At 41.3% G+C, this 22,159-nt stretch overlaps 1 protein-coding gene across 1 annotated transcript in view; it reads left to right on the top strand.

Moving 5' to 3' along the window:
* BFSP1 (beaded filament structural protein 1) overlaps nt 1–22,159 on the top strand; it is a 66,112-nt gene that overhangs the window by 11,613 nt on the left and 32,340 nt on the right. Inside the window, exon 3 of the mRNA XM_068232303.1 lies at nt 21,745–21,840. Coding sequence (XP_068088404.1) covers nt 21,745–21,840 — 96 coding nt within the window. The remainder of the gene's footprint in view (nt 1–21,744; nt 21,841–22,159) is intronic.

Genomic DNA, 22,159 nt, shown 5'->3' with positions numbered 1-22,159 from the left:
AACTTTTGATCTGTGCTGTCCCTAGACATGCAATTCTGGACTAGAAGAATGTGCCCCCATTAGCCCCTATAGTCAGATGTGCCCTCATTAGCTCCTTTAGATAGTCAGTGCCCCCATTAGCCCCTATAGATAGTCAGATGTGTCCCCATTACCCCTATAGATAGTCAGAGCCCTCATTACCCCTTTAGTCAGATGTGCCCCCATTAGCCCTTATAGGTAGTCAGATGTGCCCCTATTAGTTTCTATAGTCATATGTGCCCCCATTAGCCCCTATAGGTAGTCAGATGTGCCCCTATTAGCCACTATAGTCAGCGCCCCAAGTAGCCTATATAGATTGTCAGTTGTGCCCCCATTAGCCCCTATAGATAGTCAGATATTCCCCATTAGCCCCTATAGTCAGATGTGCCCCCATTAGCCCCTATAGATAGGCAGTGCCCCTATAGATAGGCTAATGCCCCTATAGTCAGATATGCCCTCATTAGCCCCTATAGTCAGATGTACCACCATTAGCCTCCATAGATAGTGCCCACATTAGCCCCATAGATAGTCAGATGTGCCCCATTAGCCCCTATAGTCAGATTTGCCCCCATTAGCCCCTATAGATAATCAGATGTGCCCCCATTAGCACCTATAGATAGTCAGATCATGTGTCCCCCATCAGCCCCTATGCGGAACAGTATTAAAGATCCCTCCCTCCCTGCAGGGTGCAAGCGGAGCATTAAGCATTGGAAGACTCACCGTCCAACATGCCAGCGATGACTGCTTCATTCTCTCCCTTGCAGCATGCCCAGCGTCATCTCCTAGGTAACAACGGTGTCTCCGTTGCTAGTACATGTAGGGGCTTTACAGTAAGGAGATGCCACTGTTACCTAGAAGATGACGCTGGGCGCACTGCAGGGGAGAGAATGAAGCAGTCATCGCTGGCATGTTGGATGTAGCGAGTCTTCTGATGCTTAACGCTCTGCTCGCACTCTGTAGGGAGGGAGAGAAGGAAAGGAGAGGACAGGACACTTTGGCGCCTAGGAAGCTGCCTCTTATTCATGGGCCCGCCTGTAGGCACGTGTCTGCAGTGCCTATTGGTAAATCCGGCCCTCGGCTTACAGCAAGTTATTGAATAAGAAGGGCAATAGGGCCTGGCAAATTAATGATAAGATGATGGCAGTTCATGGAAATGATTGCCCATCTTATTACACTGTTGTGAGGTGCAAGGAAATTCACACTTAAGTCACTTTTGCTACATTCTGTAAAAGAAATAAAGGATACAATGACCTCAATTCACTAAGCTTTATCAAACACTTTACCGAATGTTTGATAATTTACCTCATTGGTAAAATCTGATTTTGAATTCACTAAGGTGGTACAGATTTATTGAATGTTTTCTCGATAAAACATTCAATAAATATATAACGCCTTAGTAGATTCAAAATTAGATTTTACCCATGAGGTAAATTATCAAACATTCGGTAAAGTGTTTGATAAAGCTTAGTGAATTGAGGCCAATGAGTTGATTTTCTTTTCATGTAGTCAGGAACCAATGAAGGACACTGAAAAAATGTCATCAATATACCATAATAACTTCTGGGTGGTAATTAAAACTTTGCAATACCTCCTTGTATTTTATATGACAAAGAATGAAGCACTCTTGCTTGGGTATAACCTTCCCTTCTCTTTCTTAATGGCAGCATTTATATTGATGCTTTGTGTACTTACCAGGCCTTTCTTAAGCCTGGTCTACACGTGCCGATGTTTCTTATCAATCGAGCCGCTGATGCAGCTCGATTGATAAGATCCGACAGGTCCAATCTCGCCGCGGCCGATTCCCCGCGAGCGGACAATAGTGGGGATTAGGGAATTGAGCGGAAGATAAGCGGCACAGGCGGGGACGAGCGGGTATCGAATCCAACTCACGCACGGACTAGCGGGGACGCGGCGGGTACGCGTGGGTATGCGGAAGAGTCAATCTGGCGGCTAATTGAGGTTAAACCAGGCTAGTCTACACGTAGCGATCAGGCAGCTTGATTAGCCGCCGGATCGACTCTTCCGCATCCCGCATGTACCCGGCGCGTCCCCGCTCGTCCACACGTGCGTCGAATTCGATACCCGCTCGTCCCCACCGGCGCCGCTTATCTTCCGCTCGATTTCCCGCTATTGTCCGCTCGCGGGGAACGAGCGGGTAATCGGCCGCGGCGAGATCGGACCTGTTGGATCTTATCAATCGAGCAGCATCAGCGGCTTGATTGATAACAAACATCGGCACGTGTAGACCAGGCTTTAAGGCAAACAACATCAGCTTCTTCTATCCAATGACAATAAAGCTGATAATTGGCCAAAGCTTCCTTGGAAGTCAAAGCTGCTTAGGAGGCCAAGTCTAGTGAAGAGTCCTGTGATCTTGACAGAAGCATTCCCATTTTTAGATGCCAGAATATGTCAATAAGATGTGTAAAACGTAAATACTCTTTAATAAACCGTAAAAAGTAAATACTGTACATATAAAAAAAAGTAGCTGCACCATTCATGTTGACTATGTTTCTCACGTGCACTGATAGTGATAGAAATCCACACACAGCGGATCCCACCTGGCGAGGCAAATATGGTATCGATTGTATTCTAAAGGTTCATAAGGTCCATGTTATAGATCATATTTTCTCTTTATATTGCAGCTATAAAAGTCTTGGTGCATATGGTAACAAGGGAGGGAAAATGCCCCCTGACCAATGGAGAATTAATTTATACTGTTTCATAGTTTAGGCATACATTGCAGAAGCAAGTCCGGATTTATACTTTTTCCACCACTAGGCCAATTATGTTAGAGCTCTCCTTTCATGTTTGGCAGCGCTCCTCCCATTCCATCTGTAGTTCCCTGTTTCATGTGTAACATCCATGCACTGCAGCCCTTTCTTTTCATGTACCATTCCCTTGAGCATCAACTTCCCCTTTTCATGTGATGTTCTCCATTTTCAGGCTTCTCTTTCATATGTAGTAACCCCTATTTCAGGTCCAGGTGCCTCCTGAGGCTCCAACTAGCCAAGGCCCAGGCCTTTGTGGCCTTTTCAGAAATCCGTCCTAGTGCAGAACATAAAAATATATAGAAGCATGGGTGGCATCACATAATTGTCCTGGCAGTGATAAGGCATGGTTACCTCATACAGAGCTGTAATTGGTTGTCCTGGTTTGAGGAAGCCCTTCATCGTCCAAACCAGAAAAACTGATTTGATATGGCACAGTTTAACCACTTCCCTACTTTTGCCATCCTTATCTGCGTCCCAGGTACAGAAGTGTATATAAGTGTCTCTGTTTACTTACCGCCACTGCTCATGATCGTCGCATCTCTCCCGCTCGCATTCACCGCAATCCTGTCCCTCCGTGATCGGGAAATGTTAAACAGCTGTTCTCAAACCCGATCACTGTGCCTGGGTTGCCTCCGGCAGCTCTGATTAAAAAAATCCCGACTTAAACACCACATGTAAACACTTGGTTCCGTCTTTATTTATAGAACACGAAGTTAGTGTAGCACCATCTTATGGCCAAAAAGTAAAACGTCACCCAAATACAAGATAGTACACTTTCACATGGAAAAATAAAATACATTTTTATTATTTTTTCAACTTCTTCCACCCCTACCCCATAATTACCAAAATCCACTTGTTAAAAAAAATTAAATCATTAAAAAAAACTACATAAAAAGTTACCTAAGGGATGTCATGCGGGTATATTACTGCTACTTTTGTAAATAAAGGCTTGCAATTATTGCTATAGTATAAAAAACATACTAAACGGAAAAAATACATATTTATATCCAAATTAAATATTATTTCCAGACATTGTACTAAGGACACAATTTAAAAGTTGTAATAACTGGGACAAATGGGCAAATAAAATGTGTCTGTTTTATCAACAATAGCACATTTTATTTTTAAACTATAATGGCTGAAAGCTGAGAAATGGTGATTTTTTTTCCATTTTTTTTTCTTCTTCTTCTTCCCTGCAAAATGCATATAAAATAAAATAATTCTTGGCAAAAAATACTGCCCAAAGAAAGCCTAATTGATCCTGCAAAAAAAAAAATAATATATAGATCATTTCAGTGTGATAAGTAAAGATAAAGTTATTGGCGAATGAGTGGGAGGAGCGTGATGTGAAAATTGCTCTGGTTTTGAAGGGGGAAAAAATCTGTGGTAGGGATTGGTTAATAGCAAAAACAAAAAAAATCTATAGTTATTTCCAAAATAGCATCAGCAGCAACATATCGCATTGCTGAGCTCAAAAAAATAAATAAATAAACAAATACATATAACTCCCTTAAACACAAGGCCTGCCTGATCGAGTGCCATTCCTCTAAAGTTCCTTTCAATAGATGTATAAACAGAAGATGAAGTTCACATGCAAGCATGCCAATAACACAGAGGAATGACATCCTCGTCCAGCATAGCATAATGAACAGCAAATAAATAGCTTGACTGTGGTAAATTCCCAGACACTGTTCCAAAAAGTCACTGCATCTTATAGTCCGAATGCAGGGAGTTCCTGACTTGTGAACGCCTGCCAATATGAACCTCCAACCCGCCGCAATGTTGGGGACTCCCTGTACTGTGCCCATGCAGAGGAGGACACAGGGGGACAAATGGAGGACACAGGGGGACACAAAGGAGGACAGAGGGAGACATAAGGAGGACAGAGGGGGACACAAGTAGGACAGAGGGGGACACAAGGGGGCATGAGGTACTAAGGGGGCGTAATCCACAAGATGGCCCTTCACCCTGGATGCACCAGGTTTAGTATATATTTTTCCACTGTTTTTTGTTCACTAAACCTAGGTGCGTCTTATGGTCAGGGAGCATCTAATAGTCCAAAAAATACGGTACTCTGTCAGTGGCGGGATGTTTGAGCAGAATGCTTGAGGCGGGATGTTGTTGACCTATAACTGTTTGGAACTGGGATAGTTATGTAGGTTATAACCTTTTCTGATTAAGCTACTCATTTGCTGACTTGTGCTGGGCCACCCTTGAAGTTGAAGGTACTTATTGCGTTTTAAACCTTGATGGTGGAGGCTGCCCTTCTTGAATATGAGTGTTTTGCGAGTCGGGAGATAAAATGTGAACTTTGTGTGACTTTTGTTTATACATATATCGAAAGACACAAAAGTAGAGTGCTCTACCAACATTGTAATGGACGTATAAGCACATTTTGCTCTTAAGAACTAAAATCCCAGACTGTTGAAGAACTGAGAGGATGTGGTAACTTGATGTTAACCTTGAAGTTTATATATTTACTATACTACTGATACAGCTAGGAAAGAGCAAAGGTGTCTGATGTGAAGAACATTTTCACACTGTAAGTGCTAAAAAACACTAGAGTTAATGCTACCATTACTAGAGACTTTGATATCTACCATTTACAAGTGCTTTTAGCAGGCCCCCATTGGCATTGGCTACCGCTTTATAGACATTGAAGGACATTCAAAGGTGCTTTTAGCAGACATGCATTGACTCTGATGGCGCTTTTAGCAGACACTAGGGCTGATTTCACAAAACCTTTCTTGTAAATTAACTTACCTGTTTACACCTATCAACATCATCTGTATGAAAAAATGAATACCAAAACAGAAAAAAATGAATACCAAAATTAAGTTTATCAGGAACAACTAATTTTGAGTGACTTCTTTCATTGGAATATGCTGGAATTTGTTTTTAGAAGGTGTGAAATAATTAAGAAGCGATAATTAATGAAATATGCTTTGTGAATTGATTTTAGTTGCGTGTGGTCCAGTATTAGTCATGGAGAGAATCCAAAGACATGACAACAAAAGTTGTTTAGGTGATACCTTTAATGACTAACTGTACAAGATTTCTTTGCAAGCTTTTGAAACTTTAAGTTTCTTCTTCAGGAATGTTTCAGAACTGGATCAGAACTTTGTATGGTTCTGATCCAGTCCTGAAACATGTCTGAAGAAGAAACACTGAAGAAGAAGGGCCCGCTCATGGTCATTTTGGGGGGGGCAGGAGGGGTCGCAGCATGAGGGGAAAGCTTGATAGCACGTCGGGTTCTTCCCTCTGCGCTCCCCTCCAGCATTTATGTAAGTGTTAGCAGCGGCGGCAGTGGCGGCGGCAGCAGCAGCTATAATTACCTCCATTCACCACCGGAGGTTGCCGATCTGCAAGGGCTTCACATTACTTCCTGTTAAAACAGGAAGTAATGTGAAAGTAATGTGAAGCCCTTGCAGATCGGCGACCTCCAGTGGTGAATGGAGGTAATTATAGCTGCTGCTGCTGCCCCGCCGCTGCTAACACTTACATATATGCAGGAGGGGAGCGCAGAGGGGAAATCCCGAGGCGAGGGAGGGGGGGGACTGTCCCCCCTGCCCACCGATGTGCTACCAAGCTCTCCCCTCATGCTGCGACCCCTCCTGCCCCCCTAAAACGGCTATGAGCATGCCCCAGGGTGTGGGCGGGGGGGGTGGAGCGCTCAAATTCTTTCACGGGGGCCCGGGGACTTCTAGTTACGCCCCTGAGAAGAAACTTAAAGTTTCAAAAGCTTGCAAAGAAATCTTGTACAGTTAGTCATTAACCCTCTCCCGACTGCCTCATGCCGATTGGCGGAGGGAGCGCGGCGCCCCCAGGACAGCCTAGCGTTAGGTCCTGGAGGCGTAGTCTGATGTCATGCACAGCGGGGATGCGTCAACAGCTTGCCAGCCGCAAATGGAGGTGGCAGGCTGTTAGAAGACAAAAAAAAGGTATTTTTATTTGTACAGCGCTGTGATCTAGCGCAGCGCTGTACAGGGGACAGCTATGTCACTTAGCTATTCCCAGGAGAGGCTCACAATCTCATCCCTCTCATGGGCTGATGCCTATGAGAGGCGATTGAAGTGAAATGATCTCGAGGGAGGGAAGACGTTTTTTAAAGAATAGCTTTCTTTATTTAAAATAAATAACACTAAAATTGATTAAAAAAACAAACAAACATCGCAGCAGCAATCAGATCCCACCAACAAAAAGCTCCTTTGGTAGGAAGAAAAGGAGGCAAGATTCATTTTGCTGCTAAGAGGTATGGCCGAGCAATAAACTGTTAAAGCTGCAGTGTGCTGAACTGTAAAAAATGGCCTGGTTACTAGGGGGCTATAAACCTGTGGGCCTCAGCTTTCACCTAAACAACTTTTGTTGTTATGTCTTCCGGAATCAACTTTATTGACACATGCTGTCCGCTGGTTCACAGCATCACTAGTAAGCAGAAGTAGAAGAGAAACTGTAGGGGTCGCATCAGTGGCATGGATCAGGATAAATGACCCAGTGTGGGTTTTGCATTGGACCCCACAAGCATTCTATACATATTAGTTGATAAGGAACTCTAAAACCTGCCAAGGATAGATCTGACTCTGAGATGTCTGAGTTTTAAACAGCAGTGGGGAATAGAAAGATAATGATTACTGCAATAGAAAGCAACTGTTGACGTGATTGCTACTACCATAGCAGCATTGCAGAGCAGAAGGAGAGTCCCTGGTGGGCCCCAATACAGTTGTAACTTCTGCATCCCCTATTGCTATGCTGCTAGTTCACATTAAAGAAAACCTGAAGCAAAAAAACAAAAAAATAACCCTTATGATATAATGAATTGTATGTGTAGTACGGTGAATGAATAAAAAGAGTCTCATATTTTTATTTTAAGTCATTCTTTCATATTTAGAGTTTAGAAAGCACACTCTGTCTTTTAAGCAATAAAACAAAGCAGAAATAATGATCCTTTGAACGTCCCTGCAGTAAAACCTTATCTCAAACTGTCTCTTACCGTTTTTGGCTGTTAAAACAGGTCTGTATCCGACCCAGTTAGTCAAAGAGCTCAGAGAAGCTTTTTTGCATAGTTTTTTTTTTAACTCTTCCTGTACTGAAAAACATTGAGACTTTTTTTTCTTTGCTACTAATGTTCTATTTCTTAGTTGTACTACACACATAATATATCATCTCATAAGTTTGTTTTTGCTTCAGGTTTGCATTAAGATCCTATTCATTGTAATTGGTAATTCACATTGCAGGCTCAATGGGCATATGATTTTCGAATCCACTGTCATTGCCTGCCACTCTTGCTTGGTTCCAGTATTCACACAATTCCTGACTGCTATGCAGACATTAGGGTAAAGCATGCTATCTCCTCATACTAACTATACCCAGTGATTACAAACAACACTATGGCACATGTAGTCTGAGAGGTAAAGCAATTGTTTTTAATTTAGCAAAACTGGTGGGAAAATAATCAGCTAGCCGCTCATTAGAATAAGGTCTTAAATGGAGTCTTAAAGAGGAACTGTCACGAAAATCTTGAAATTTAAAACACATACAAATAAGAAATACGTTTCCTTCTGAGTAAAATGAGCCATAAATTACTTCTCTCCTATGCTGCTGTCACTTACAGTAAGTAGTAGAAATCTGACATTACCGACAGGTTTTAGGTTAGTCCATCTCTCCATAGTGGATTCTCAGCATGGTCTTTCTTCTGTATAAAGACACGCCCTGAAAAGATTGATACAAAGATGCTGACTGCCATTTACTAAGTGCATTTTGAAAATAAAGTAATACCTGTGAACCCCCCATGAGAAAATGGGCTAGTCCAAAACCTGTCGATTCTGTCAGATTTATCTTACCTACTGTAAGTGCCAGCAACATAGGAGAAAAGTAATTTATGGCTCATTTTACTCAGGAAGAAACATACTTCTTATCTTTATATGTTTAGATATATTATACATTTAAAGATTTTTGTGACAGAGGCCCTTTAACATGTGATGTGATGTATATAGACATGTGTATGTACAGAACATACAAACAGCTATACTGTGTTCTATGCAACTGACAGGTTTTTTTTTTTGCCAGTTGGGACCCAGTCAAAATATAGCATAATCCTCCCTGATAAGGAATTACAGCCATAAAACATGTTACTGGCAGAAAACAGCTTCTGAAAGCAGGGGATAGACAGTAGACACAAAAGACCAATAATCCATATATTTTAGCTCTTTGGGACACAGAAACGCTGTGCCATTGAGCAGAGGCAAAACAATAAAGCTACTTTTTAAAGTTTTTAAACATAACATAAAACTGCAGTATATCTAAAAAAAAGGTAATTTTTAGGAGTAGAATTAGATATAATTGTATGAGAGAAATATTCTCATCAGTTCTTTTTTCAATTTAAGTTACTGTAAGGTCAGCGCTGCGTAATATGTTGGCGCTTTATAAATACAATAAATCATAATAATAATAAGGTCTTTGTATAAAGTGACAGAAAAAAACAGCAAACACTTTCAGATTCTACTTATCAGTCTATGAGTGTCTCTCGCTATGTATTTGAATCCTCATCTGGCTGGATGTCGGATTCGCCAAGGGACAGTCATTGGCATATGAGTAGCGCAAACTGTATTTTATTTCTAAGTAGTGATAGGGCTCTGTTTATGTCTGCGCTCAAAGCAACTACCTTAGGCATTTCGTCATTTTCAAGGCAAAGACATTAATCAACAACGTAAGCTGCATTTGGTCAAAACAGTTGATTGGAAAAGCATACTTTCCTAGTCTGATATCCTTCAACATCATTCATTGGATAATATGGAAGGTGACGAAAAAGCAGAAAGAAAGCAGTTTCACTCTGTAACGCAAAACAGCTGTGTTTGTCACATGTCCCTGGCATAGCGTTCCTCCGTGCTTCTGAGTCATATTTCACTCCAGTGCTTAACTTTTGCTTTTATCTTTTCTTTGCGCAAGATCTTAAAGTTAATCATACCAATGAGACTTTCATTTGTCTCTTTCAATCTGCCCGGTTATGTACAGCTGGTACAGAAATTTCTGCACCAAATAAATCAATAAAAATTCCATTAAAGGCAGTAATGTGGAAGCCAAAAGGGAAAGAAGGGAAAGGAATAGATAAAAAAAAACTTAGCTTTATTGGTCTTTGCCTCCATTAGTAATCTGATCGTACTGACTGAACTAGGTATTGCGCCACAACATAATCCCACATCTACTCACTTGTTGTAGTTAAAAGAAACGAAACGTGCCTTGTGTTGTGAAATACTAAAGGCTGGCAAACTGTTTAAATATGAAAGTCTTAAAACTCCATAAAGTTAACGACTATAAAGTATTTTATTTTTTTTGCTCTGTGACCTTTTCTGTCCCTTTTATGCCACACAATGACATCTTCCAGATGTTGCAATGGAAATAGAGACCTCAGCAGAGTAAAAATTTATCATAACAGATAAAAGTTGGGGGGCAAGGGAGGACTTACCTTCCCAAAACCAAACACAACCACTATGTATGGTTTAAACAAGATTTAATTTGTACTCCAGAACAAATGCAACGCGTCTCGCGGGTCTCTAGCCCGCTTCCTAAGGCAATAACAAAGACAGGAGTAACTCAGAAGTTGTGTAGCCAAGTACAGCGCCTCATCTTCCAGATGTTGTCCAAACATGGTATCTTTGATAAGCCTAATCAACTGAACACCATTCCATCTTCCCTCATTGGACAGCATAGAAATTCTAACCTTTATCTGCTTGAACCGAGCTCTGGTATGGACACTCGAGGAAAAGGTTCCAACTCTTGTTTATGAGAATGAGAGTTTGTGAGAGTTTACCTACACAATCTGCTCATAGGATTCAAAATCTGTTGGCCCTTGTCCTACATAGAGGTGGTAATATTGACCAATCATTGGCCACTCAAACTTGAAGGTGTGTGCTAGGCTTAAGGGTGTATGTTGTACAACCTACTGTACACTCTTAAGCCTAGCACACACCTTCAAGTTTGGGTGACCAAAGGAGAATCTACTAAATATTGATTTCATTTCTTGCGGTGCTCAAATGTATGCACCTGCCTAATGTTGTTTAAACAATTATTGCACACTTTCTGTAAATCCAATAAACTTAATTTCACTTCTCAAATATCACTGAGGAGGAGAATAGAGAGGCACACTTACAGAAGAAAGAGAGAAGATCTTTCCAAGCAAGGAGTTCATGTGACAACATTTTTCAATGACTAACCAATGGCAAATGCACACACTTTTTAAATATTCTGCTACTAAATATCTGCTTTACAGCTGGTGCAAATGCAATGACCCGACAGGATACTCAAACACATTTTTCCAAAAATAAACCATAACATTTGTAAAACACTTTTCTCCCCAGGGGCATAGCTATAGGGGTTGCAGAGATTGCGACCGTATCGGGGCCCTTAGGTCAGAGGGGCCCCGAAGGGCCCTCCCTCAACTGCAGTATTAGCTCTCTATTGGTCCAGTTCTCATAATAATCACTTCTATAGATAATTTGAATAGTGGTAATGATTAACAAGCTGTTCCCCATTCCCTTCTTGCACTACTGACACTGTAGTTGCCATTGGCAGGTTTTGGTGTCCCATATCAATTGTTGTATAGAGTGCTTGGGGGCCCCATTGTAAAACTTGCATCTGGGCCCACAGCTCCTTAGCTACGCAACTGTTTGTCTCTTAGGGCTAAAAGCACTAAGATAAGCCCCAGATTAACTTGATAGAATGAGCTACATATGAAAAAGCTATGGATTCATAAATGACAGAATAGACAGGTGCCTTTTCAATTTGGAGTTAAAGTGAATGGGAACTGCATTTAAAAAAATGAGACAGATACTTAACCAAGGAGAGGGAAGGCTCTGGGTCCTATAGAGCCTTCCCGCTCCTCTCCTGGTCCCCTTGTTCCAGTGCTGGCTCGCCCGGTAGCAGTATTTGACTAATTTAGTCAAATGCTGCTTTACCCGGCTGAAGGAGGCTTCAGTAGTCTTCAGGGAGCCCGAGTGCTCCTGAAGAAGAGCGGCCCTGTACTGCACCTGCACAAGCACGCTCTCTTGCACGCTCACGTCTGTGCAGTATGGAGCCGCACGTCTTCGGAAGGACACGGCTCCCGAAGACTTTCAAATACCCTTTCGGTGGGGGATTGAAATGGGGGGGGGGGGGGGGAGCCAGCACAGGATAGAGGGCGCCGAGAGAGGAGACGGAAGGCTCTATACAACCCAGAGCCTTCCCTCTCCTTGGGTAAGTACTTGCTTCATTTTTTAAAAATTGCGGTTCCCATTCACTTTAAACACTCCAGGGTTGGAGCTGTCGTGATTGGGTGTGATATGGTGTTCCAAGGGTTAGGGGCAGCATGGCAGAAGGCTGTCACTCTGAAGGTTTTGAGGTGAACTCTGAAGGCTGACCAGGTTATTGGATCCTGTTGATCTGAGGTTGTGGGGGATGTGCTGCATCTGAATAAATCTTTCGGGTATCCAGGGCCTAAAGTGTAGAAATGTAAATATCAGAAGGCTAATTTTGAAGCGGATACTTCATTTTATGGGTAGTCAGTGGAGTCAGCAATGAATTTGGGTTATCTGACAATGGCAGGGATGGTTTGTGAGTTTTGCACCCCGGCGGTCTGTACTAACTGCAGGTGGTGCAGGTCTTTATTTGGAAGGCAGGAAAATGGGTCTGATGATACAGAGGGGAAAAAAATCACTTTGGCTGCAAGTCAAGTGTCCGCAAGTGTTCCGAAATGTCACTCCAGTATGACTTACAATCCAATCAAATTGATTTATTTCATAGGTAGATGGAGGCACCAAGAAAGATAAAATATTTAAAAAGAAGAGGTGTAACTACACAACCTATCCTGTGGAAGACAAAAGAAGCCAAAGTAGCCAATTTAACTCAATTTATATTGTCAAGATGTTATTATGTTATGCATTTCTTGTGCATTTCCTACTTTATTAGATCAATGAAACCACTATAAATGTCTTCTGGCCAGCGGTAGTTAGACTCTAGCACCTCAATCTAACTACCGCTCGCCAGAAGACACTTTGGGACATATGCAAATCCTTTGAGATAGTTTTTCATTTCTTTATTTAAAAACTTTTAACCACTTTTACCACAATTGAAAAAGTACCAAGGAGTAGGTGAAAAAACACAGTCAAAATTATTTTGAGTATTTTCATGTTTGTTGGTTGTGCAAAATGCATTTATTGACAATGGCCTCACTTCTGGGAGGGTTATCAAACAAATTACCTGATGTGAGGTAATTTACCTCATGAGGTAATGACATTTAGCACTTCTGGTAGGTTTTAGTCATGTTTTACCTCATGAGGTAAATTATGAGGTAATTTGCATTAATTTTACAGAAAATGGCTATTCTCATGGAAATTAGGGGACATGTTAGTACATAATTTACCAATCCGTTTAAGGCCTGCCTGTACCTGGAGGTAAAGTCAATTTGTATGCATTTTGCAGTTTTTAGTGTCGTTCCTATTGCTGTTTTAGTGTTGTTCCTATTCAGGCTGTGTAATAGAAAAGAATAGTAGAAATAAAACTTAAAATATTTACTGGATATTTTTTTATAAGGGATGCCTATAAATATACTTTTCATAGGTTTCTACATAATCAAATTTACCTTCCTCCGCAAAAAACAAACAAAAAACATCTTCCAAAGACTATCCTAACTTATGGAAGACAATTAAAGACTACTATTATTTTACTGCTTGCTTATCGCTGAAATACCTCAGGTTTTACCTCACTTTGTGCCTTTACCTCATGTTTTACGTTATGCTCGGAAATGGAGAAAAATCTTTCAGGCAGGGGTCACATTTGTCTTTCAGTTTCTACACTTTTCAGAAAACTGAAAGACAAGTGTGACCTCTACCTTACAACAGCTAATGTAATTTATAGAGAAAACTGACAAATTGCGCAAGATGTCAGTTTTTTTTTCTGCGTGCGAAATCTGCATTCAAGTGTGACCTAGCTCATTGATTAACATGAGTTCTCAGTTGAAAACAGTTTTTCTGTGCAGAAAACGCGTACGAAAGCCGGTAAGTGTGACCCCTGCCTCAGAATTGCTAAAAAAAAGAGAAAAATACCTCATGAAGTATTTTACCTACAAAAAATATTTACCTCACATACCTACCAGAATTGAGTCCATTGTGAGAAAATATCACATAGAAAACTGCATATGGGCCTTTTTAAGGTTTTATTGACCTGACGAAGGGGGGAATGCCAGAGAAATGTGTTGCCTGACCTTTTCTTTCACTTCGTTTTATTGTAAAAAAAAGATTCCAAGTATTACAGACATAATATGAGCATTACACAGAATCTAATCTAAATACAGTAATTGAGGCTTCATATATTTATACACATAGTGAAGTTGTATATCGTACAAAAGGGATTCGGTAGGTCTGTCATACATAGAACATTAACTTACACAAACTATCATAACTGGAATGTGCGATAATACTAGAAGCTGGTAATAGTAACATTGGGAGGTCAAGAAGTACTAGGTCCTGGAGTAGGATTTGGGTCCATAGAGATAGGGGTCCAAGATTCCCATTCAGTATGGTATTTCAGGATAGAGTGGTGCAAAATATGGACTAGGTAATCCATAAGGCGTATTTCCTCTATTCTATTGGTTACCATGGTGAGAGGAACTGCAGCCTGCTTCCATTGGCGGGCAATAGCCCATAGAATTGAGCATATAAATACATGGTAGATTCTTCTAAATTTCTTCGGGACAGTTTGATTTGGGGCAAATAATAGAGCGTGTTTAGCTTCAATGGCAATTTGATTAGAGGAGATATTGGAGATTATTTCCTGCAATTTGTCCCAGAGGTGGCGAACTTTGATACAGCCCCAAAAAATATGGGAAAAAGAACCCTCCTCCGTGCAGCCTCTAAAACAGAGTGCTGAAACAGAAGGGAATATCTTGTGCAGTTTTAGAGGGGTTCTATACCATCTGGTAAATATTTTCATTGCAGTGTCTCTGATTATGGGCGTTCTAGTGAGTGTGTGTAGATTTTGGGCCAGGGTGCACCAATCAGATAGGGGTAGATCAAACTGCAGTTCCTCCTCCCATTCGATCATAGGCTTTGTCTTGTTTTCCTGTGTAAGATTTATCAGGTGTGAGTATATTCTAGAAATAGTCCCTGTAACTGGTTCTGTGAGTAGGTATAGGTTTTCAAAAAAGGTGCAGTTGAATTGTGCATTAGGAACCGATGAGGTCGAGTAAAAATTTCTAATTTGTAGATATCTATAATATTCGGAGTTGGGAATATTCCTGTTCCTCTGTAGTAATGAAAATGGGATAAACTTATCTGACATCCAGAATTTATTGGAGGTAGTGTATCCATGAGTTATCCACCATGAGAATGCAGAACTGTCAGGGTATGCTGGAGGGAAAGCAGGATGTCCTATGAATGAAAGTCTAGGGGGTTTTAAGGAGCCCAGCTTCATATTGTTTCTGTATTTATACCACAGTTGTAAAGTATCATTCACCAATAGATTCCCTTCTTTCACCCCCCTAGCCTGATTCATAGTGATATAAGGGGCAATCATTATATTATATGGTAGGACGGATTCTCTTTCAAATTGAACCCACAATAAGGGGCATGTTGGGTTAAACCAGGGGAGCATCTGAGAAAAGCGTGCAGACAACAGGTAATACCAGAGGTTAGGGACTCCTAAGCCTCCACTGTGCGTAGATCTATACAGGTATATATTCTTGAATCTGGCTGGTTTCCCACACCAGATGAATTTATTTATAATTTTTTGAAGCTTCGTTATCCAGGTTTTAGTTGGGTTAAGTGGGAGAGCTCTCATGATGTATAAAATGCGAGGGAGGATTACCATCTTGATGGCAGTGATTCTACCAAGCCAGGATATTTTGTATTTATCCCAATCTTTAAGGGTGCTTTCCGTTAATTTAAGCAATGGTAGATAGTTTGCTTTGACTAAAGAGTCATAGGAAGGTGTAATTTGTATGCCCAAATAGGACATTTGTGAAGGGACCCATTTAAAGTCAAAGTTGGCTTTGTATAATTTTATTACCTGAGGGGGCAGATTAATGGTTTGGGCTTGGGATTTAGCCATATTTACTTTCAGGCCTGAGAAAAGGCCGAACTGGTCCAATAATGGTATTAAGGTGGGCATTGAGGTTATGGGCTGAGAAAGAAATAATAATGCATTGTCCGCGTAGAGACTTACTTTATACTCTTTACCATTTTTGATGTATCCTTTAATATTAGGATTTTGCTGAATGGCTAAGGAAAGGGGCTCTATTGCAATGGAAAATAATAAGGGGGATAAGGGGCATCCCTGTCTTGTCCCCCTACTTATAACCAATGGCTTTGATAAAATACCAGGGAGTTTTAGTCCAGCTGAAGGAGTGTGGTATAATGCCTTTATTCCATCTATGAAAGCTCCATGTACACCCATTTTTCCTAAGACTTTGTACAGATATGGCCAGAGAACCGAATCAAAGGCTTTATGGAGATCAAGGCCTAACATTAAAAATCTTTGGTTATGGCGTTTAGCGTCTTGAAGAATGTTGCATGCCAGCCTGGTATTATCTGTTGTCTGCCTGCCTGGTATAAATCCTGTTTGGGCCTTGGATATAAGTGTTGTAATGACACCTGATAGACGATTGGCCAAGATTTTAGAAAATATTTTAATATCGTTATTGATTAACGATATTGGGCGAAAATTTTGGGGAAGAGTGTGATCGAGTTTTGGCTTTGGTATTAATGTTACAAAGGCTTGGGTTAAATCTCCAGGGAATCTATTTCCTTCAAGAGCTGAATTATATAAGGATTTTAGGTGGGGTAGTAATGCTTGCTCAAAGGTTTTGTAATAAAGGCCAGTATAACCGTCAGGGCCTGGTGCTTTCAGGTTTTTAAGTGAGGCTATTGCTTTAGAGATCTCACTGTCTGTGAATGGGAGATTAAGTGATTCCAGGTCCATAGTTGAAAGTGAGGGGATAGGGAGTGAGTTTAGCCAATCGTCTATAGTAGTGGTGGGTTGGGAGGGCTGTGAAGAGAACAGTGTCGCATAAAATTTTTCAAAAATATCCATCACCTTATGCGGCACTGTTTCAATTGTGCCTTGTTGGTTCTGTAATTTATAAGTATGTGGAGGTTTGTGGTAGGCAGCGAGTTTTCTGGCAAACATAGGGCTTGTAGAATTGCCGTATAGTAAAAATTTGGCCCGAGAGAATTTTAATGTTTTTTCAGTAGAATCTAGCAGCAGTTGATTTAGCATTTGTCGCTTTTCTTTAATTAGTGCTAAAGTTGGTTGATCAAGAGTGGAACTGTGTTTGCTATATAGGTTTTCCAATTCTGATGTAAGTGAGGTGATGGAGGCTAATCTGTCCTTCTTGCGCTTTGAAGCTAGGTGCATCAATTTTCCCCTAAGGACTGTCCTGTGGGCAGCCCATAATGTAGAAGGAGAAATTCCTTCTGTGTTGTTTAGCATGAAGTATTCTTCAAGAGCAGCTTGGGTTTCATTGACTATATTGGGATCCTGTAACAAAAGGTCATTTAATCTCCAATTTTCGGGTAAAAATGAAGTGCCAAGCGTTTTCAGGGAGCCTAGTAGGATCTGGTGGTCTGACCAGACACAAGTGTTTATAGAGGCTGACTGAGCGTTGGCCATCAAAATGGGCGACAGGAATATGTAGTCCAATCTAGCATAGGCATTTTGTGGATGCGAGTAGTAGGTGTAGCTCCTGTCACCCATATTGAAAGCTCTCCATAGGTCAGTGAGCTGTGATGAAGATAGTGCCTTTTTTCAAGGCCTTTGGGAATGTTCTACTGCATTCTGTATTAGAGCTTCTATCTGCTATGGGATTAGAGACACAATTCAGATCTCCTGCTAATATTAAGTGATTAGTAACATAGTTCTCCAGCTTGCTGAATAATTCCCTATAGAATTGGGCTTGTGACGTATGTGGGCCATATACATTACAGAGGGTAACCTCCTTACCAGACAGTAAACCTGTGACTATAATAAATCTGCTATTAGGGTCTTTATAGATGCGTTTAGATTCAAAAGATACTCCGTTCCGGATAAGAATGGCCACGCCCCTTGTTTTGTTATGGTATGTGGTGAAATAACTACTAGAAAAGTTTCTATTAAGGATAATTGGATGACTTGAGTTTGAGAAGTGGGTTTCCTGTAAGAATAAAATATCCACCTTGGATTGCTTATATTGTTTAAAGGCGGTAGCTCTTTTATTTGGGGAATTGAACCCTTGGACATTATGACTAATTAAATTCAGGGCCATATTTTAGGAAAATAAAAGTAGCGTTTGGATTTCTGAGATTAGCAGGGGGCGTGACCATTCCTTGATTTGACCTTTCCAGTAAGATATTCTCTATCATATCACCAGTGCATTGTGGGTTAACATGCAATTTCATTATACTCAGTTGTGTGTACTCAAAAGACAGACAGCATATATCAACTTCTAAAAACTTAAAGATACAAAACATTCCTAATGCTATGTATAAGGCAAAAAACATTTCTAAACTTAGAGCAAAAAGTTTAGTTATTCTATAATATAAAGAATATTATTCTGCAGGCTCTATCCCCCTTATTAGTAAGGAAAAAAGTCCTGAGATAGCGCAGCCCAGATAGCTGGAAATTTAGGCTGAGGGGGGAGGCAAAAAAGCACAGGGCCCAGCGTCAGAGCAACCGCTATATAGATCCAGAGCCGTTCGGGTGTGCTTAGGTAAATATATAAAACGTCACAGAAAAGTGCTTCTAAAAGGCTTCTGTTAAAAGGAGAATTAAAGTGAGAGTAACCAACTTTATCACTTAGTGCGTAAAAAGTCAAAGTGCCTAAGAAAAATAGGAGATAAAGGAGAGAGTGTCGAGAGAGGTTATATATCACCCATCCGATGCCAGGGTTCCCGGATTCCGATTTCTATTCCGTTGCTTGTCTTTCTGTGGGGAGCGTGAGGTCCAGATTGGAGATAGTGGGCGCTGGACTTTCTTTTTTTTTGCGACGGTGGAGATGGCGATTCGAGGCCCAGCTTTTGCAAGAGTTCAGACCCCTCCTTTGGAGAACAAGCGATGTCGGTGATTCCATTTTGCGAGACAATTAATTTAAAGGGAAAGCCCCAGCGATAACGGATCTGTGCTTTTGAAAGTGCAGCTGTAATATGCTTCATCCTCTTTCTTTTCTCCAGCGTTATAGGTGATAGATCCTGGTAGATCTGTATGGAGTGTTCTTCATATTTCAGGTCAGTAGTGGTTCTTGCGGCCTGCAAGAGCTGTTCCTTGATAAGGTAGTCCTTTAGACATAGAACTACGTCCCTGGGTGGCTGCTCAGGAGGTGGTTGTGCTCCTAAAGCACGATGGATTCTGTCGCAGATGAATGCTTCTGTTTCTGTGTCAGGCAGTAGGAGTTTAAATATGGCGGTGACATGCGGGATTAGGTCTTGGTATGACTCGGGCAGGCCGCGTACGCGGAGGTTGTTACGCCTGTTTCTGTTGTCCAGGTCTTCAGATTGATTCTGTAGTTCCCGAACAGTTTCCCGGAGGTTAGTGTGGTCCGCCTGTAGTTTTTTGTGCGATAGGAGTAAGCCATCATGCTTCGTTTCTAATGTGTCGGTTCGAGAACCGAGAGAAGCCAGCTCTTGAGTTAGGGATGTTTCAACTCTCCTGAGTTCAGCTTGGAACTTCCCTGCAAGCTTAGTGTACATTCGCTCCAGGCTGTCTTCCAGGTCTTGTTTCGTAAGGCTGCGAGGGTGCTCCGATTTATCACTTGGCCAGTCAACTCCAGCATCGGATAATGAATCTTGAGAGTGCATAGGAGAGGCGCGGCCATCTTGGGTGGACATCGTGGAGGCTCTCGGCCTAAGGAGATAGTCGGTTACCACTCTCTGCCGTGATGTTGCGCCCGTTTTTCTCCTCTGTGACATACACCCGGTTGTTGGGCAGGGGTGGCTAAAAGATTGGGCTCAGTTCGGTGCTTATATCACCCCAAAAAGCGGTTAGATGAGCGTGGGCTGAGCGGAGCTACATCGGGCTGCTTCCTTCCGCTAGCGCGCCGCGCATGCGCCCTTGTTGTCTGACCTTTTGTGCAAAAAACTCTCAAAACTTTCCTAGTTTTAATGTAATTTCCCTATCCAATTGAATCATAAGCTCAAATGCAAATTTAAATAAATTAATAAAAGTGTATACAAATAAAAAAATAAATAATGCATCACAGTGCATGTGTGATCAGTAATGTAAACAAGCTCTAATGAGAAAAAATTCCCAGACCTGTCTCCCTGAGAGCTCCAGCTGTTTTGTATTTAATAACTACTCTTTGTTCAGAGCATACATTACATTTTCCATAATGACATCTCATGTCACAGCAATAAGTGCATATGGCTGATTATTGTAATCTCCAGATGTCTGTCTGTTTGACAAATCTATACACAAATCTAAAATATACAGTAAGTGGGATGCCACTAATCCAGAAGAGAAGTATTCATTTCATTGTCTCTTTCTACCCTTTAATGTGCTTTTGAGTCTTAAAGTACTGTTACAATGGTGAGTCTCCTTTCTTTCACTGTTTTGGAACAGCCTAGCGTGTGCCAGATGAGAGAGGCATTTTATTAAGCCCTGTACACATTTATAATCATTGTCACCTGAAATGACAGGTGACAGATCCCTTGTTGGCTCAATGGAGAGGAAAAAAATATGATAATCAGTAGCGAGTAGGGATGGTCCATAGGATGCAAACAATTCCTAATTGATGCAGGCTTATGCAAATTCTAAATGCAACATTATGCAGCTTGAACATGGAACAAACCAATCGTGTGAGATTAGATCAGTCTATTTCCAAGATGTCAATTTGTTTTCAAAATTTACATAATCCTGCAGCAAATCAGAATTATTTGAATCTCATTGGTCATCCCTAGTAGGGGGCTGCGGAGGGTAATAGTGGTTAGACATGATTTTCCAGCATGTCTGATCATCAGTGACTTGTCTGTGGATATTGGGAGACATTAGTACACACACTAAACCTACTCAGAACTTGCCTGCCTTCTCTATTTCTTTATTATTATTTTAATGTGAGAATTACCATATTTTTCGGACCATAAGACCTTCCGAACCATAAGACACATCTACGTTTAGAGGTCAAAAACCAGGAAAAAAATAGACTAATCCCAGTGCATCCACGGTGCAGGAGTGTCTTGTGGATCTTCTCCCTCCAATTATTTTGTCTCCCTTGTACCTCTTGTGTCCCCCTTGTACCTTGTATGTCCCCTGTGTTCTCCTCTCTCCTGTTGTGTCCTCCTCTTTTCTTCCTGAGTCTCCCTCTTTCCTTCCTGAGTCCCCGTGTCCTTCCTGTGTCCCTCTGTGTCCACCTTTGTCTTCCTTATGTCCCCCTGTGTTAACGTCTGTCCTTCCTGTGTCCCCCTGTGTCCACCTCTGTCTTTCCTGTGTCCCTCTGTGTCCACCCCTGTCCTTCCTATGTCCCCCTGTGCCTTCTCTGTTCTTCCAGAGTCCCCCTCTGTCTGATCTCTTACTCACTGTCTCTGGAGCAGCAGCGTGTGTGCAGAAGTAGCTGAGCCAGCCTTCAGATAACCTGCGCCCAATCAGTTGGTGGTGCTGCCAATCACAGCCGCTGCTCTTCACTGTTACTGGAGCGATAGTTTTCGAGCACCATGGCTCTGTCATTGCAGCCAATCACTGCACTTGTTGAGACTTAGGGACACTGACTGGCCGCAATGCTGCAGCTGGAGCCTGGTTTGCATTGCTATGTATTTCTTTAACATGATAGATAATTCTCTGTGAAATATGGGAAACTGGTGTAAAAAGGCCCCATTTATGATAAAGGGTGTACCTGAAATTGTAGGGAAATTAAGGTAAATTAATCATGTCTACAAAATACTGTCATTTTGTTGTGGTCATAGCGGCAGTTTTTTTGTTTCTACAGTTTTCGGATTGTTTGTATTTTGTTTTTCTGCATTTTTAGAAAGCAGACGAAGCTTTGTTGATTAATTTGGAACTTCAGATTGAATCTCAGTTTTTACAAGATGACATCAATGCAGCAAAGGACCGGTATAAAAAGGTATGACAAAGCCATCATTTAAAGTGTTAGTAATTATTATTATTATTATTATTTAGTATTTATATAGCGCCGACATATTACGCAGCGCTGTACAGTGTATATATATATATCTTGTCACTAACTGTCCCTCAAAGGAGCTCACAAGCTAATCCCTACCATATGTCTATATTATGTAGTGTAAGTACTGTAGCCTAGGGCCAATTTTTTAGGGGGATCCAATTAACTTATCAGTATGTTTTTGTAATGTGGGAGGAAACCGGAGTGCCCGGAGGAAACCCACGCAGACACGAAGAGAACATACAAACTCTTTGCAGATAGT

This window comes from Hyperolius riggenbachi, chromosome 4, assembly GCF_040937935.1.
Source record: "Hyperolius riggenbachi isolate aHypRig1 chromosome 4, aHypRig1.pri, whole genome shotgun sequence".
NCBI classification, from domain to species: Eukaryota; Metazoa; Chordata; class Amphibia; order Anura; family Hyperoliidae; genus Hyperolius; species Hyperolius riggenbachi.
This window is presented reverse-complemented; position numbering and strand designations above follow the sequence as displayed.